Source organism: Dermacentor albipictus, chromosome 3 (genome assembly GCF_038994185.2).
Source record: "Dermacentor albipictus isolate Rhodes 1998 colony chromosome 3, USDA_Dalb.pri_finalv2, whole genome shotgun sequence".
NCBI lineage: Eukaryota > Metazoa > Arthropoda > Arachnida > Ixodida > Ixodidae > Dermacentor > Dermacentor albipictus.
In genome coordinates, this window is record NC_091823.1 from 156,370,492 (window position 1) to 156,386,287 (window position 15,796).

Consider the following 15,796-nt stretch of genomic DNA (forward strand, 5'->3'; position numbering starts at 1 on the left):
AGCTGCTATGCGTGCGTTGTAGGTGCAGTTTCAAAGGGCAGTCGGCATTGCCGCCGTTGCCAGTTCGAATCGAATACTATTCGCAGTCGCCTCCAGGAGTAGAGTATTCGACGTTCAGCTATTTGCCTACACCGAAAGTGATCTGCACCGTTCAGCTGCGATGGCTTTAGATCTTAGCTAACAAACTGGACAGGTTCAACGACGGCACCCTTCAGCGATCACCGAGAGTTCACCTAAAGTCAACCACAAAAGGTTATGGAACGCGTGAGTTCCGAAAAAAAAGTTGAATTACCACGAAGCTTGGGCACACGATCTCGATTCCGAAACTTTCAGTGCGTGGTATAAAGAATTTGCGATCTAAAAAGTGTTCTTATAAACTCAGCGGCCGACTGTAAATTGCAGGCACGGAAAACGCAAGACGAAGTATGTGCGCGACCGGCGGCAGTCGATCTCTTCCACCCCCCCCCCCCCCCTCTGTCGCTGCGAACACGGCGACGCCTGGCCGTTGTTTGTCGAGCGAGCGGGAAGACCGCGAGGTCGTCCCCGCGTGACGTCACGGCACGTCCACGTCACGGCCTTCGTAGCGCGATTGCGAGCACTCGCGAAAGTGCGCGACCGAAACAAAACAAATAAAACCGCTTCGGGCGTCACGTGTTCTGCACGTGCCGGCTCGCGACGCTACCGCGCCGGCGCAGATAACGCAGCTGGTCTGTGCGCGCGCGCGGCATTTTTTATGCGCGCGCTGGCATCGCCGAACAAACAGCTCGTGGCGTTTGCCGCTGTCGTACTATGGCAGCTGTTACCGCTGGAATTGCTACTGATTGGCTCTTTTCTTTTCTTTCTCTTTTTTTTTACGACTACGCCCCCCAAGCCGCAGTTGTGCAATGGGAGAGACGACGTATTCGCTTCTCGCTTGCCGTGTCTGCTGTAACGCACCACGATATTATCGGCAGGAACCATCGGAGGGTCACTACCATGCGTAAGCTTCCTGGTAGACCTGCTGAGATATCCTACTGGAAACATTTGCTGTTTAGTTCTCTTGGTTGATGCTAAGAGTCGTGTGGATGCTGTGAGGGTGCGCCGTCTTAGTGATCGGCCTGCGTTACAAAGCACGTTAATATACCTCGCGAAGAGACATAGCCTGAACTGGTGTAGGGTCCGGCCACTAAGCCGTCACCTTTGAGTGTGCTGTCTCCGGGATTGGCTCAGTTCACTCGGCCACGCACAGCTGTCCGCGCAAGAAAAAAACAATAAACGGGGTTTTGCGTGCCACAGTAGGAGGCACGCCGTAGGCTGCGGATCCGTTTCCATCACCCGCGGTTCTCTAACGTGCACCTAAAGCTAAGTGCGCGGGCGTTCCTGCATTTTGCACCCATTGCACCGCAGCCGGGATCAAGCCAGCGACATCGAGCTTATAGCTGCTCAATGAAGAACCATTGCAAGCTTTCGCTTTAAAATAAAACTGTGCAATTCGGAGCTCTCTAATTGCAAACATAATCTGAGCGCGCCGACATATCTCGCACTTCAACTCATTCAGGTTCTCATCGAGCCTGGGGCAGCACGCAGGACACCTTCGCCCGTAAGCCAACGCGGCTGCTCGATGTCAGAGCTGGGAGCACGTTGACGTGGCCTCCCGAAGGGCGCTTATTTGCCGAAGCCTAACCTTCTCGATCACGCGTACGTGCTTCGGAGAGGGCAATATTCGCGCTCAATGCAACGGTGGAACGCAGAACAATCGTGCGTGTGCGCTGTAGAGTGTTGTTTGGAGGGGGTTCAACGTCCGGATGCGTGGCACTGGCTGGAGAGGTCGCGTCCAAAGCATCCGCACGACTTATAATGTACATGGCAGAAAAGACGTAACAACATGATCCCTGTCTTTCAACTAAGCATTGAAAGCTTGTGACAGTTATAAGTGTATAATAGAAAGAAAGAAAGCAAGAAAGAGGAAAGGAAAGAACGAGAATGATACCATTGCATGCTTTCAATAATGCGTTAGCTCAAAGGCAGCACCCGTGTTGTTTTCACTGCTCCCAGGTTGTCCGCGTCCCTTCTGGTCCGTACACGGCATGTTGCATGATTATTGCGATTCCGCCTCCGCACACTCGCTGCACACTTCACGCGGCCGTTCTTTCATTCAACCCTCGTTTGGAATTCTGTCGCGGTGGGTGCGTAGACTATAAAACGTTAAGTGCGCATATAAAAAAAAGAATAAAGAAATTGACAGCGTCTAACGGATGAGAAACATCGAGCACGTAGCCGCCTTTCTACAGGCAACGCAGCTCGCGTTCTTCCGCGCAGACAACGTCAGCGCCGCTATCTTCTCGAATTTCTCTGTCACGGATAAGCTTGCTATCAGCCTCAACGATCTCCTTCGCAAGCTCTGGTTTTACTACGCCAGTTTAGAGCTAACAAAAGGGATAAAAAACAGGGGTTTGCTGTGTCCGTTCTTTTCCGTTACATCGTCGTGTCGGCTTCACTGGGCCGCCTAGGTCCTCGTCTTCGAGATGTACACGATGAAGGAAAACAAGACGTGACCGGCCATCGAACTCCTGCCGTGTACGTGTACAGCTGAGAGCCGGACACGCTAATCACGGCGCTACCTCGCGATATTAGAACTCGACAATTCGTGCAGGGTTATGTGCACCACGCAAACTGCGCGCATGTTTCGCAGGTGTGACAGACGAGGACGACGTTGTGTACATCGCAAAGAATTGACGTCTGCTGTCACATTCCGCACTAATGAGCAAGACTAATAGCTGAAGTTTTTTTTTCTTTTTTTTCGTTTTACAAGAGACCGCAGCACAGTGCCGAAACGTAAGTCTCTGCGCATGTTCGTCGGAAAGATCAGCAATTAAAATAAATGTTCGTCCCGATCGAACTTTGCAACGCCACTTATGGCCGAGACCATAGCACGCAGGTGGCAGCATTATCGAATCACCTCGCAATTGTCTCTGTATAATCCATTTGGTGAACGGTCATAGCGTTTAGCGAGAGGTGTGGCCTGTGGGAGTGATTGCCCCACTGCAGCGATTGGCGCGAATGAGGAAAACCGGATCGCTCTTGCAACCCCGATCGCGTACTGTGTGCTTTCACCTCCAGCTCGCTTGCTGATTATGCCAGTCGCAGGTCGCACCGATAGTCGTGCCGTTTTCATTAAACTTCTGGAGTAGAGATATGCGTCGGTGTTTCTTGTACCCTCGATAAAGGGGTTGCTGCAGCCTGCATGCTTATACCGTTCGCTAGCAACTGCTCAATCCGGCGCTTTATAGAACTGCTTACCCACGCTAGTGTTCTATATATTTGCCTGACTGACTGGGTTCAACGTACCAGAGGGACGTCTTATATAGTGGACATGCATCTGATGAATTTTGATCGCCTGGAAATTTTTAACGAACGCTTAAAAAAAAAAGATAATGTCGTTGCAAAACTGTCCCCGCATTGCTCCGTGCTGAAAATTGCTTATCGGCAAGGAAGAGAAAGGTCAAACTTTCTTTTCGCGCCTGAAGCGCAGCTCCCGTGTCGTAATTAGTGAAACTATGATTACGTGATTATTCTTGTCCAGCCTGCGTGCGTGTGTTTTCCCCATGCGTTCGTGCCTGCGTGCATGGGCAAAAAGGAGTGGGGAAGCGTATAACATTTTTGGTCTGCTTTCGAACGCATTGTGTGCTGTCTTCTTTTTTCTTTTTCTTTTTATTCTGATAACGAACAGCTATCTTCGTTGGACATTGCTGCAAATGTGAGGTCACGTGGTGTGGTCACCAGGTCTTCAAGGACGCTGGAGTCGATAGCCCCATTTTTTTTTTCGTCCATTCTTGCACAACAGTCACCTAGAACCCCATGCTTTTGTTTGTTTCACTCTATACGCGCAGATAAGCTTTTTCCGCGAATAAAAACTTCGCCTGTCAGTAAGCGCCCATGATGCCTCCCTTCTCTGCGTGTGAGTCCTCTTTTCTTGCGCTACCGATCACGAACGCATGCGCGCATCCCCAGTATTCTGTATTTCTGTGCCAACCCAGCTTAAAGGCGCACGGACACGGCATTTTCGACTCTTCATGTTTTGCTTTAAATAAGGGTCCGGGAGCTCTGAACCCAGCCAGAGTACTGTACAACATCGGAGCACCGGAAATAATTTATTATTTTTTCTACAGCCAGTTTGTGTTTCCTTTCTACTGCACCGTGACGTCGAGTCCCAGGATATGGTCACGTGGGAGTAGGACGTGACGACGTTTCTGAACTCGCTTCAGCTCACTCGGCATCCGGATGTATGCCGTGTGCAAAATAACGGCCTTGCACCATTCATTGGGTGCACGGTAAAAAAATCCTAGGTGGTCATAATTTGGCATTCCATACAAGCCGGTAATCAGTCGAGATAAGCAAGGTACGTTTCGAGTATTGGTGAAAAAAAAAGCACGGCAGAGATTGATATGACCGGATTAGTTACAGGCATAAGTACATATAGTGGTACAAAGTAGATAGAGAAGTCTAGAGGAATAAAAAAAAAGATTAAGGGTATGTTTACTAAAAATTATAGAATGAAGAGCATGTATAGCATATACCTGCTATACATGCTTTCAAATCAAGCAGGCTAGGTGACTATTTGTCACCACCCCGCTTCGAAGGGGATGCCGATAGGCCATCGTCATTATCATCATCAAGAACGGAAACGATAATGATGCAATTGATGTATCGGCGCAAATATGTAATAACATAGTTTGGCGTAATTACAATGTCGGCATTTGTGAGCGAATCTGCTGTGCATGTTGCCATTGCGAAGGAAAGCCCCGACTCTTCTTTTTTTTTTTTCTGCGCTGTCATTCGTGTGCTTTAGCGCTTCGACTGCCGTGTTTTTAAATAATTTACGCGATTGATTGTTGTTCAGTACGTGCTGTTCCGAACGGTTATTCGTAGCATTCGCTGTACGTAACACGTGTAAGTGCGGACGGTTGGGTTCACGGTGCGCGATAAGATCTTCGAGAGGATATATAACGAGGAGTGGGGTAACGGTTCAACAATCGCGGGACATTGCCCAGTAAAGAGGCCGCGTCCCCAGCGCGGTTTCAAGAGCTGATCTTCATCGGAAGGCGCAGCCGCTGTCACATCATTTGCCCTCGCAAGACCGGCATGACATGACAAGAACTTTATTTGAATCCTGAGGGACTGAGATCTTGGGGAGCTAGAACCGAAGGCTCCCGAAGATCAAGTCGGTGGCGCCACCCACGATGGGACCGGGAGATGAAGTTCCGCCGCAATGTCGTGGGCCCTCCGGACAGCCTGGAGTCAATTGCATGTGGAGATTGCTGCTCTTGAGCGATTCCTGTCATTGTTCTTTCGTGATGGGTGGAGAGGCGTTAAGGGCTGGGCACAGCCAGAGCATGTGTTCAAAAGAGCATGAGTCATGACCACATTTGGGACACGACTGTGAGTAGGCAGGATCTATCCTGTTAAGAGACCGAGGAGTGGGATACGAACGGGTTTGCAGAAGTCTGAGTGTGCTAGGCTGAGGTTTGTTCAATTTAGGGTGAGGGGGGTGGAAATGTCCTCCTGCCCAGTCGATAATGGGAAACAATTTCGTGGAAAGACCGGCAACCATTCCAGTCCTCACGTGTAATTGTGCAAAAGTGGCGTTACGGAGGCGTTAAAAAAAGGAAATATGAAGAACCAATTAACGCCGGTTGTTATACAAGAACGCATTTACCCGCCATGGTTGCTCAGTGGCTATGGTGTTGGGCTGCTGAGCACGAGGTCGCGGGATCGAATCCCGGCCACGGCGGACGCATTTCGATGGGGGCGAAATGCGAAAACACCCGTGTGCTTAGATTTAGGTGCACGTTAAAAAACCCCAGGTGGTCAAAATTTCCGGAGTCCTCCACTACGGCGTGCCTCATAATCAGAAAGTGGTTTTGGCACGTAAAACCCCAAATATTATTATTCTAAGAACACATTCAGCATGCTTTGGGAGGTAATTATTTGTGGCACTGTGGTTGCATCACGTGTTACATGCGTGGAGCGTCCCGTGCCCCGCTCGTGCCCGGTGTTGCGGCTCAATTGGAATACGATCGTCTACTAAAGCCCACTCCTTCTTCGCCACCGGAAAGGCCAAGTGTAGACGCGCATAAGCCATAGGAAAAGCAAGTAAGCTAAATTAAACAAAACTAAGTCACCGCCGAGCAAACACTGCTTACGCATTACAGTAGACAATTCTCAGAATTTCTGTAGCTTTTTCAGCTTTTGATTGGCCCCATCGGGGAGGCGTCTTCCCCAAGTCCCAGCAGGAATGAATCTCTGCGCTTCATATACTACCTAGATGTCCAGTAACGACAACCTTGTGCGCAAGATTTGTGTACGCGTTACAATACCGGCCTAACCCCCCGCGCGCACATTGAATAAACTGGCTAGCCTCCCTTTCTTTCCCTCACATTTTTTTTTCTCGAACGAGTTCTTCGTGTCACTGCTGATGTCTTCGCGACAAAAGCTAGTAGGACGATGACCGGAGAAATTTTTAAACTTAAATTATCGTGTTTTACGTGCCAAAGCCACGCTCTGATTATGAGGCACGGCGTAGTGGGGAACTCCGGAAATTTGGATCACCTGAGGTTCTTTAACGTGCACCTAATCTAAGTACACGAGTGTTTTCGCATTTTGCCTCCATCTAAATGTGGCCACCGTGGCCGGGATTCGATCCCGCGACGGCGAATTTTTTTTTAAAAGCAATTGTTAGTGCACATAAGCAAATTATGAAGGATTGCAGATCATTTAGTGAATATGCCAGGCTAGCTCGTTCTGTTTACTGTATGTGATGGTATAGAAGTTGGGAGGAAAATAATGTAGAAGTAATCGATAACTTTTGAGAATTCCTCAATTTTCGTGGAGCAGTAATTGATAACTGCAATCAACAATATTTTTTGGATTAAGTAATTGTAATTGTAATCGGTTACGCTTTTATGTAGCGTGTGCACGTCTGGCGACAGATCTCATTGGATGGCCCGTCTGGCTCGTAAATGCACACTGTGACGCGAACACATCCCAAGTTCAGGGACAATGTTCTGCCATTTTTTCGGCTTTGGAAGTGGTTGAACCTGAGGAGGTGGCCCAAAGAAAACGCTAGCACGAAGGCGCCACCAGAGGGTCGGGATATGGATGGACGTATACGGGCTCGACCGGCTTGCGAGCTGTCAAAGGTTGTCGCAAGAAATTAACTGCCAATGAATTAACCGCTCCCCGAATAGCGATCTTTAGCGGAAAAAGCGGCGTACGCCAAAACAAATAGCAATTAGATGGCAGGTGTAATGCTATTACTGCTATCTCCGTTTCATGAACAGATGGCAGCGCTGAATGATGCCGCTGACACGCGTCCCTAAACTGAGAGCGCCAAACATCTTTCAGAACTATAAGGATGCAATGCGCAATCACTTTAGTGTGATCCACAAGACTGTGCACCAAGCCTGCGTAACCCATGGACTTACTCTCGAAAAAGCAACGCTATTATACCGCGTCGAAACCGGCTCCGCGTACACCCCGGCTTTGTCATTCAAGACTGGACGATTCAAGTCCCCGCTCTACGCCTTCTGCGGTGATATCGGTGACATCGAACACTTCGTTTGGCTATGCCCGCAGTTCTACACTGAAAGAAAAGCGACGTTCGACAGCCTGCAAAAGAACGGCTTCGAAGACGTCATTGTCCCCGGAGGAAACGCGGCAATCCGGAAGAGAGCTAGTGCCACGACTGCTCATTGCCGTCCTGCGAGACACACCCCTGATCTCAACTCACAGGGGGCTCAGGCGGAGCAATTGCCGGCTATGTCTGCCAGGCTAACCCCGCCTGCTACACCACCACCGCCACCGAGATGGCGGCGGAGTAGTATGACGCAAATATCAAAGTCCCGACCGTAACGACACACGAGCTTGCGTTTCGAGAGGGGGCACGGTAGCGATGAGATAAGGGCGCGAAACAGGAGTACCCGTGTACGCAAGAGAACAAGCACCCTGCGACACCGATGAGAGCGAGGCACGCCCACTCAATGTGCCGGGTCTGTGGGCCAGGCCGCCATCCGTCTGCGCCGGAGCAGGCCGCTTATCGGGCAAGCAGAGTGGAAAGGGGGACCCGAGGAGGCCGTCGCGGCGCTATTAGGGCTCGTTCGATGTCAATGACACCGGCAGATAGAGCGAGCTGTGATTGCGCGGGCAGAGATAGAGGCGCCTTTCTCGAGGATAGAAAAAAAAAGAAGAGATAACTGGCCTGAGCCAAGCTAAAAGGCGAAGAGAGAAAACGCGATTGTGGTACGGGGAACTCGTATACGGCGGCCGCTCCAGCTTTTGGGCACCTGTCCGGTGACACCCTCGGTTCCGGGCACACATCGGTCTGAGCACCGGGCTGCAAGTGCACAAAGTTTGCATTCGCAGAGGCCGACAGCTTCTGGCGAAAGCTGTCTGCCTTTGCAGCGAAATAGGACGTTTTCTGCAGGGTGTGCGTAGGTCTAGCAGCGGGTACTTCTCGCTACCCGCACCCGCCGTGGTTGCTCAGTGGCTATGGTGTCGGGCTGCTGAGCACGAGGTCGCGGGATCGAATCCCGGCCACGGCGGCCGCATTTCGATAGGGGCGAAATGCGAAAACACCTGTGTCCTTAGATTTAGGTGCACGTTAAAGAACCCCAGGTGGTCAAAATTTCCGGAGTCCTCCACTACGGCGTGCCTCATAATCAGAAAGTGGTTTTGGCACGTAAAACCCCAAATATTATTATTGTTATTCTCGCTACCTGATCCGACTCCTTTTCTTTATCCTCGATGGCCAGTGAGCCATCTGGCGTTAATAAAGCTTCTTTGCTACCATCAGTTCTCTCATAAAAAAGAGCTGCGTTCCTTCATATGTAATTTCACAGATGTCAAGATATCTCTTTCATCTGAGAACATTGCTCTGGTTCTTTCGTTACTACGAACATAGTTGATTTTCTCTCCTTGAAAGATCAGTGTTTACTGGTGCGAGACCTCCTAAGCAGCATATGAGGAAACTTTACGAAGTAACATATAATGAAGCCAGTGCAAGCGTATGGAAAGGTAATGGTCGTAACTAACAACAATCGATCCCCTCGAATCCCCTTTACCTTCTCGTTCGTATAAGAAACGCTGTGTCAAAAGTGCTGCATCGTGGATGGTTTGGCAGCCATGTTCAAAAAGTCACAAAAGCTTTCACCGTTCTTTTCGAGAGCCGCGGTATAAAACATAAGTGTGTCTTGATGGCACTGGCTGCCTTTTGCATCAATGGCAAATGCGGTGTGAATTTGTGGGAACTGCCCAAAGGCTAGCCGGCTGCTCCTGTGCTATATGGGGACGTGTGCACGTAGATGACTTGCGTTTGCCGATGTTTAGTCTTTTCGTTTACGATTCGATTGTTTTCCTTTCTTCCTTCAAGTGCAAGTGCGTGTGCTATAGCGTTATCACGCGGTAACGCGTCGTCATCGTCGTCGTTGTTGTTGTTGCTGTTGTTGTTGCTGCACACTCAGGTTCCAAACCTTAGTCGATATGCAACAGCGCAGAGCATGCTGATTCCGACATCTTCATTTATGGATTCCAGGTAAGCCTGCATACCTCTACGCGGTACTCGTCGGACGCCTTGGAAGATATGATCGCCAGCATGGCCCGCAATATACCTTCTGAGCCAAGACGAGCCTCTTGCGTCTTCCCAGCTCGTTGCAACAATGTTTCACCGTTGCCGCGCCGTGCACACCAGACACTCCCGAAGCACTCGCCTGGCTTTTTGCGACACGACGTATAGAAACAGCAAAGCTCGCCAAACAAGTAGCCGACGAGGCCGGCTTCCCGCGTATTCGCGTACGAAGACACGCACGCAAGTTACTGGCGCTCGTTTCAATCTTGTCTTCGGTCGAAAATGTCCGGCTTCACAACGCTGTGCCAAGCATTTGCCAATCAAAAGCAACTGCGATACTGTGGACATGAAATTTAACGAGCGCATAAACGCTGAACACGAGTAAAAAATTCCCAGGTCTCCTTTGCTATCGCCTAAAAGCCGCGAAGGTGAAAGCCTTGTAAAGCCCACTGTACTTCACCTGAATCCTCCTTAATTCACCCTAATCCTCTTTAATAAACCTTAATCCATCATAACACACATTAATCCACGCTAATCCACCATAATTCAACTTAGTCCAATCACTGATCAATCATGAATTAACTTTCCTAATCATTAATTATCTCTTATACGCGGCTGGGTGTGCTTTGGTTCGCTTCAGGCGTTCCTTGGGTCACGTGATATTTTCTGCACCTCACAACGTGGCCTTGAAACATAGAGAGCTAAAGCTTTCGCCTTAATATTTAATCTAACCAGAGCCACACACGACGTATATGAGGGAGGCCGTGGCGAAAGACTTTGATCGACTGGGGTTCAAACCTGCTTGCGGCAGCCGACTGCATTCCTTTTGCGTCGGAATGCGGCCGCGACTCGAACCTGCGACTTCACGCTCAGCGACAGACACGGCGCAGCCACTGAACCTCAGCCGCCGGGGGACATGAAGGGGGAATAGAATCAGAAGGACCGATGCTAAGGCCAACGACAACCCGGCGTCTGTGTCTGCATAAGTCGCGAGCTTCACGATTTCCTGTCATTCCCTCCGCTGTACGCTTCTTTCTTTCCTCGGATACGTGTTTCCCGAAGGCTTCTTGTCTTTTTGTCCGAGCGTGTCTCGTTCCTTCGCCGTCGGCGTGGTCCGCTTGCGTCACTCGGGGTGTGGGATGCACGTGAAATGCAGTACGCACTGTGCTTCGTGGCTTTGACGCGGTACGTTCAGGAACGCGAGAGACGCAGATATTGGCGCCCCACACGCGAGAGCTCGAGCGTGCGTCGTAGATGGTTAAGTTGGTTCTCATCGTTGTTAACGGGTGGACTTCGTTACGAAATGATATGTAGCTTACCACGTTTTCCACGTTTGGAAAAAAAGAGAGAAAAAGAAAGAATTAAATAAATTAAGCGCTGCCGTTGCATAATGAACGCACCCAACAGTTAGCTCGGAAGCTCGTATTTAAGTTACATAAGAAAGGGAAAATTGTTTCTCAGCAACCTCTGCAGGGATTTTTATGAGTTTGTATTATTATTTAAAGGTATTATTGAAAATTGCAGAAATTCAGCAAGCAGGTGTACAGCTTTGCAACTCGGCATTAGGAAGCGATACCGCAATTTATATAAACTGCACCAAATACTACACACCCTAAAGCGATAATGAGTATCGTATACAGATCTGTCGTACATAATGCTATTTTTAGTGAGACCTTTGCGAAACATTTGCAAACACTGTATTAAGTTCACGTGAACCGTAAATTAATATATATAACTTGTGTGTTTGACATGGTCTAACAGATGCAGTTTACAGATATGCGATGTCTCTTTTTCAGTGCTGAGTTACAGATTCATAAACTTCGCAATTCTGTTTCTTTTTTTAAGAAACGTAGATTCACGGCATTTTTTGGAAAATAGTATAAGTCCTAATAAGTATTCTGTTCACTATAGAGTTTAACTTTCTCTGTCTAATTGAAAAAAAAAATCCTTCAGATCGGTGCAGCGCGGTTGTCTCGTAGAACATCGCTGCTTTTCAAGCTTGCTCGAACCGGTGTTGGCCCCGAGCTGAGGCTGCCGCATCCACAGAACCCATTCGGTGACGAATATTTCGTATCTCGCTCACCCTCAAGTGTCGCACGCGTGTTGTGCAAGTTTCCACTCTATCTCTCGCGGCTGATGTCATGCCCCGTTTCCTTCGATGACGTCGGTGACGGAGGCCGGCATGCAAAGCCGATATGCACCGCGCTGCGCCCCCCGCGATAAGGATGCGAGGTGCCGGAGACTTGCAAACCTGCAGATATGACCTGCGCTGGCCGTGTGCCCTCACGCGGAGATAGGAATTTTCCCGCGGTCTTTTGTGACATCGATCGATGTTCGTCGCAGGCAGCAACTCTGCTCGAAGGCTTCGCAATCTGCGAACACGCGTACAAAAGCTTCGGCCGTGTGACAGTGCGGATGTTGGTGACACGCTTCGCGAGGTATACAAGGACGGGCAATTACGCGCCTCCCACTGCTGAATGCTGCCAGGCAACTAAGACCTGAAGCAAGTTCCCTCGAGTGAACCGAAGTATATCCACATCAGAACGATTTCTCGGGTACTCAGCACCAAGTCGACGGTTCCACCCTGGCTCTTCCTTTCTCAATTATCTCGTTTAATTTATACTTTTGTCGACTGCCCTTGCGGTGTAACCTTGCGATGTGAAAATTCCGGCAGAAGCCATCTACCGATGAAAGTTAATGCGCTTGGCACATTGAAGCAGTGCAGCGACTCGTCGCATTCATCATCATCATCATCAGCCTGGTTACGCCCACTGCAGGGCAAAGGCCTCTCCCATACTTCTCCAACAACCCCGGTCATGTACTAATTGTGGCCATGCTGTCCCTGCAAACTTCTTAATCTCATCCGCCCACCTAACTTTCTGCCGCCCCCTGCTACGCTTCCCTTCCCTTGGGATCCAGTCCGTAACCCTTAATGACCATCGGTTATCCTCCCTCCTCATTACATGTCCTCCCCATGCCCATTTCTTTTTCTTGATTTCAACTAAGATGTCATTAACTCGCGTTTGTTCCCTCACCCACTCTGCTCTTTTCTTATCCCTTAACGTTACGCCCATCATTCTTCTTTCCATAGCTCGTTGCGTCGTCCTCAATTTGAGTAGAACCCTTTTCGTAAGCCTCCAGGTTTCTGCCCCGTAGGTGAGTACTGGTAAGACGCAGCTATTATACACTTTCCTCTTGAGAGATAATGGCAACCTGCTGTTCATGATCTGAGAATGCCTGCCAAACGCACCCCAGCCCATTCTTATTCTTCTGATAGTTTCTGTCTCATGATCCGGATCTGCCGTCACTACCTGCCCTAAGTAGGTGTATTCCCTTACTACTTCCAGTGCCTCGCTGCCTATTGTAAATTGCTGTGCTCTTCCGAGACTGTTAAACATTACTTTAGTTTTCTGCAGATTAATTTTTAAACCCACTCTTCTGCTTTGCCTCTCCAGGTCAGTGAGCATGCATTGCAATTGGTCCCCTGAGTTACTAAGCAAGGCAATATCATCAGCGAATCGCAAGTTACTAAGGTATTCTCCATTAACTCTTATCCCCAATTCTTCCCAATCCAGGTCTCTGAATACCTCCTGTAAACACGCTGTGAATAGCATTGGAGAGATCGTATCTCCCTGTCTGACGCCTTTCTTTATTGGGATTTTGTTGCTTTCTTTATGGAGGACTACGGTGGCTGTGGAGCCGCTATAGATATCTTTCAGTATTTTTACATACGGCTCGTCTACACCCTGATTCCGTAATGCCTCTATGACTGCTGAGGTTTCGACAGAATCAAACGCTTTCTCGTAATCAATGAAAGCTATATATAAGGGTTGGTTATATTCCGCACATTTCTCTATCACCTGATTAATAGTGTGAATATGGTCTATTTTTGAGTAGCCTTTAGGGAATTCTGCCTGGTCCTTGGGTTGACAGAAGTCTAAGGTGTTCCTGATTCTATTTGCGATTACCTTAGTGAATAGTTTGTAGGCAACGGACAGTAAGCTGATCGGTCTATAATTTTTCAAGTCTTTGGCGTCCCCTTTCTTATGGATTAGGATTATGTTAGCGTTCTTCCAAGATTCCGGTACGCTCGAGGTCATGAGGCATTGCGTATACAGGGTGGGCAGTTTCTCTAGAACAATCTGCCCACCATCCTTCAACAAATCTGATGTTACCTGATTCCTCCCCAGCTGCCTTCGCCCTTTGCATATCTCCCAAGGCTTTATTTACTTCTTCCGGCGTTACCATTGGGATTTCGAATTCCTCTCGACTATTCCCTCTTCCATTATCGTCGTGGGTGCCACTGGTACTGTATAAACCTCTATAGAACTCATAAGCCACTTGAACTATCTCATCCATATTAGTAATGATATTGCCGGCTTTGTTTCTTAACGCATACATCCGATTTTTGCCTATTCGTAGTTTCTTCTTCACTGCTTTTAGGCTTCCTCCGTTCCTGAGAGCATGTTCAATTCTATCCACACTATACTTCCTTGTGTCAGCTATCTTACGCTTGTTGATTAACTTGGAAAGTTCTGCCAGTTCTATTCTAGCTGTAGGGTTAGAGGCTTTCATGCATTGGCGTTTCTTGATCAGATCTATCGTCTCCTGCGATAGCTAACTGGTATCCTGTGTACATAATTAGTACTACTTAAATAATCAACTTCTCAAATGTTATAGTTAGATGAAAAGTGTCAACGGGAAAGTTGTAGAACAACATGATAAACTCAGAGCTTCCTGTTGCACAGTACGTGCTATGTGATAGCATTTTTCGGAGCGTGAAAGAAGCCCGTGAATACACGCCTAATTGCCGCGCGACTGACCGCCCGATGAAACACTTTGCGTGTATTCGCGGTCTTCTTTCTCACTCGGAAAAACACTATTCTGTAGCACATATTGAGCAACAGGAAGCTGTATCGGGAGTTTTTCATGTCATTCTACAATTTTCTCGTTTACACGTTTAATCTAATTATATCATTCGCGAAGTTGATTAATTAATTAAGAGTAATTGTGTAATTAGGCAGAACGCAAACGACACCCTTATTAACTCCAAGCGACGGCAAATGACATCACCTTGCTTCCGTCCAGCTACATGGCATATGCATATTAACGAGACAGCATCAAGGGCCCCATGTCGCAGAAAATGCGCCGTCGGCGTCGACCATCGTTTCGGCAAAAATGATCTCCGCTGCGAGCACCCTTGCAGGCGCGTACGTCGATGTCAGCGCGCGTGACAATGGTGCGGCGCATATCTCTACGACAGCGACGTATACGGCGCGATCCGTAACGCACGGAGGAAAAGCGAGCTCCTGTCGCTCCAGTCGCCTGTGTACGTCGAGGAATGCGCGGTCTCGCCTAGACGCATTCGCCGGCCAGCGCCGAATTCGGCCAGAGGCACGACACGCGTACAAACTACACCTTTCTCTGTGATTCACGTAAACCTGCGAATGTGTTATCACGTCACGAGTTCAAAGGTTGGCCGTTCTTTCTTCTGATCAGTGCTTTAATCGACTACGGCTTAATTCGCGAACCATTGGGTTAAAATAGCCTCGTCATATTTGCATGACACGTTTCAGTGAGCCACCTATTTTCAAAGGGTACCGGTAGGAAGCCGTCAGCAGGCTTTCGTAAGAAGTAGGTTTCGTATATATACGTTTGCTACGTGCGCCTGCACTGCTTATATATATATATTGACACGACTATATTTGGCAGAACCATAATTCAGCGGGTATGCGCCAGTGGGGACAACGCTGAAGTAGCGCGGGTTTTGAAGCAGGGGAAACGAAGAAGACGTTGTTGTTGTTCCCTTGGACGACTGATAAAGTGCGTTTCTTGGCGGTGCTGCTACGCATACTCGTCGATCCCACGTCGTTACACTGGTGGAGGTGCGGGGTATTCTTCATGCTTGGCACCCCTTCGCGGAGCCGACGATCGAGCCCGGAATCACCATCGCGCATCGAAACACCTGTCCACCGCTTCAGTCGTCGCCTGCTAGGCTTAGCGCCCGAGTCCAGTCCTCTGCAAGAAACTTCGAGAAATCGTTTGCCTCCTACAAATAACATGGCCACCGCAGCTCCATCGCAAGTAACACTACAGAATCCTATGGTCCCGGAGAGCTTTCATGGTGATGCCTTTGAAGACGTCCAAGATTGGCTAGACCAGTTCGAGCGCGTCGCCCAGTATAACCATAAGACC

At 48.9% G+C, this 15,796-nt stretch overlaps 2 protein-coding genes across 2 annotated transcripts in view; one reads left to right on the forward strand and one right to left on the reverse strand.

The window, feature by feature from the left end:
• The window catches only part of LOC135920578 (ADP,ATP carrier protein-like), a 69,678-nt gene that overhangs the window by 16,072 nt on the left and 37,810 nt on the right, over window positions 1-15,796 (reverse strand). The gene's annotated exons all lie outside the window — the stretch shown is intronic.
• The window catches only part of LOC135920586 (uncharacterized), a 63,278-nt gene continuing 56,980 nt past the window's right edge, over window positions 9,499-15,796 (forward strand). The window contains exon 1 of the mRNA XM_070536208.1: window positions 9,499-9,568. Coding sequence (XP_070392309.1) covers window positions 9,534-9,568 — 35 coding nt within the window. The 5' untranslated portion in view covers window positions 9,499-9,533. The remainder of the gene's footprint in view (window positions 9,569-15,796) is intronic.